The sequence below is a fragment of the Drosophila arizonae genome, chromosome 5, assembly GCF_054131065.1.
Source record: "Drosophila arizonae isolate 15081-1271.41 chromosome 5, UAZ_ARI_1.0, whole genome shotgun sequence".
Classification (NCBI taxonomy): domain Eukaryota; kingdom Metazoa; phylum Arthropoda; class Insecta; order Diptera; family Drosophilidae; genus Drosophila; species Drosophila arizonae.
The window spans coordinates 304,045-306,892 of NC_142925.1; the positions used below are offsets into that span (position 1 = coordinate 304,045).

Sequence of the window (2,848 nt, forward strand, 5' to 3'; positions counted from 1 at the left end):
ATGCAGTAGGCCATGATAAATTTGTGGCAGCTAGAAAATGTCGTCTAGTCAAAGTTAGTCTAATTTCAAAGCTGGTGCTGTGAACATAAAAATACGGAAACTGAAAATATATATAGTGGATATATTTATTACCCATAATTTTTTTTTGTGTAAAAAAAAAAAAAAACTATTTTAAAGGAGCTGCAAGTCATTCTGGATTTGTACTCCCTTTTTATTGTTGCTTGTTAGTTGGTGTTTTTTGCTTGCTTTATGTGTATATCATGATGATCTCCCCGGAGCAACATGAAGTTGATTTGGTTTTGGATAGGCAAGTGCGCCGGAATATACAGGACATGATGCACGAAGCGGATGTACAGGCCAACCTATTGGAAAGCGAAGGTCAGTCTTAACATATGCCTCAAACTCTATGTGAATCAGCATTAACGCAATTCAATTTAGGCGTTTCGGCACGTGAACGATACAACTCTGAATCCAGCATCGATCAGGACCATATGCATGCGGACGCCATGGGCGGACTAGGCAATCTTTCGGCCGATGAGATTGTTGAGGAGGATCAAGATTCTGAGCAGGCCGTGCAGGAAATACAAAACTTTCACGACATGCTCGTGGAAACGCACATCGATGTCAACGGCTCGCTGCGCAAGCGTCGCGGCAACCTGCCAAAGCACTCCGTCAAGATCTTGAAACGCTGGCTTTACGAGCATCGGTACAATGCGTATCCCAGCGATGCCGAGAAGTTTGCCTTGGCGCAAGAGGCCAATTTAACTGTGCTGCAGGTCTGCAATTGGTTCATCAATGCGCGCCGGCGTATTCTGCCCGAGATGATTCGCCGCGAGGGCAACGATCCTCTGCATTTCACTATCTCCCGTCGGGGCAAGAAAATAAGCCCCAGCTCTTCAGGCTCGATTGGCGGCTCAAATGTCCACTGCACGCCGAATCCAATTACAGGCAGTCCGGCCTCAGAAGTTGTAAGCTCTCCATGTAATCTGAGTGTTTTTTATATCATCTCTTATTTGTCTCGCCCATGCAGGTTGTTGGCGCTACGGAGGAGGTGAACAGCGCCGCTGAGATGCACGAGGGCATAGCCAATGTTCTCACCAACTTTGATCAATATGTGCGCACGCCCAACGGCCAGATGGTCAAAATGGAGCCAGAGTTCGACGAGAGCGTGATATACAGGTAAAGCTCAGCTTGCTCTAGTAGATTGTCCCGTAGCCTATTTGATTGCATTGAGTCCACACAATTGACCTACTTGCTCCCCAAACACAAGTTGGCAACAAGCAATTGCAAACAATCCGCTGGGCTTTCAGAGGCTGCACTCCTCGTTGCAAGCTACCATAATCGATAAGATACAGAGCTACCAACAGCGCAAGGCGGCCCTGAATGATGGTAGCACCGCCAGTATTACGAGCAGCGGAAGCAGTAGTGAGAGCAGCAGCAGCACCTACAGCGCTAACAATTCCATGGTATCGTATAGTCCTTATGGGCAGCTGTCAACAGAATTCGACGAGGACAAGCCAGCGAGGAAGCGAGGACGCAAGCGTCAGAACGAGTTGAGCAAGACCAACGATACTCTGCCACCAGACAAACTTCTTAAGCAGGACACGATCCACGGTCAAGGGCAAGGCGAAGCGCAAGAGAAACAGAAATCGGTGTATCTTTCCAAAGCAGAAGTGTTTGCTAAACAGGATGATTGTTCTGGTGGTTTTGTGGCGGCGCTTAGGTAGCTTCATGCATTAGTTTTAACTTATAAGCTTCTATTAGGGCTTAGCTGTAGGCGGTCGGCTCTAATGTGCACGTTCTCATTCGCAGATCTGAAGGCGAGGAGAGTGGACACGACTACGAGTCATGCGAGCAGGTCAGCGAGGAAGAAGTCCGCTTCGAAACATCCGATGACTGGCAGAGTGTCATTAAGTAAGTACATCTCGGCGCTGTAGCAAAGAGTATTGCTCTCTACCCACTCCCTTAATGCTCTTAATGCTATGCAGGACCGTTTTCAGCACCGAGGAAGTGACCACCACCAAGACAAATCCCGTCAGCAGCAATGCAGTCAGCTGTGATTCAGTGTCCACGCAGGTGGTCAAGAGTGGGGGTATGTCAGCATGTCGACTCAATGGTTCACCAAACTTATCTGACTTCAGCTTCAACTTCAATTGTAGGCAATCAGCATTTGCTGGATCATATGCTAGGCGCCGAGGCCACAATTGTGACGAGCTCGAATGCGGATGATGACGGCATTTCGTGTGTTCCAGAACCAGAGGAAACTGTCTCAATCACTGAGAATGAGAACACACAACCGCATACACCTCCACGTCCAGGTACGTTGCCATTGCAATTACCCCAAGATCATCATGTCAATGGGTATTATTTGCAGCTTTAAGTCGCGAGGAGCGCGATAAATACAAATGCCTGTATTATCTTGTGGAAACTGCAATGGCTGTGCGTCAGAGTGACAGTGGACAAGATGAGGACCTTTCCTACATGGGAAACTATTTAAATAACTAACCTCTAAGCCAAGGATTTATATTGTACATAACTATTTAGAATTTGATTTATATATTAAGCGTCTGCTTGCACTTGTTAATCTCATTGAACCGTAAACCAATGAGTATCATATTGTACAAAATTGTTAACTGAAACTCCACCAGTCGATAAGCAGTCAAATACACTTTGAATAGACGCTCGAAAAATGCAAATATTATTTTACGGTGGAGAGGCTATAGCGTTCATTTAATTGAAAACAAAGTAACTGCAACGGTATTAATCGACTGTAATCGATAGTTGTGTGTGCTGCAGCTCGTCGATATTTCTACACAACGACAACGACACAAATTTTAGAGTGCCCACA

General features: G+C 46.1%; 1 protein-coding gene across 4 annotated transcripts; it reads left to right on the top strand.

Annotated features, from left to right (window-relative positions):
• Window positions 1–140: 140 nt before the first annotated feature.
• On the top strand, window positions 141–2,690 carry achi (achintya). Of its 4 annotated transcripts, none has more exons than XM_018010472.2 (8): window positions 141–378; window positions 439–968; window positions 1,031–1,179; window positions 1,271–1,723; window positions 1,813–1,914; window positions 1,989–2,092; window positions 2,142–2,318; window positions 2,375–2,690. In XM_018010472.2, exons 1-8 carry the CDS (start codon window positions 261–263, stop codon window positions 2,503–2,505), a joined length of 1,764 nt encoding a protein of 587 aa, XP_017865961.1. In that variant the 5' UTR covers window positions 141–260; the 3' UTR covers window positions 2,506–2,690. The 4 variants fall into 4 exon arrangements, with proteins under 4 accessions (XP_017865961.1, XP_017865964.1, XP_017865963.1 ...); XM_018010475.2 differs by having other exon boundaries at window positions 2,160–2,318; XM_018010474.2 differs by having other exon boundaries at window positions 2,001–2,092.
• Window positions 2,691–2,848: the final 158 nt, after the last annotated feature.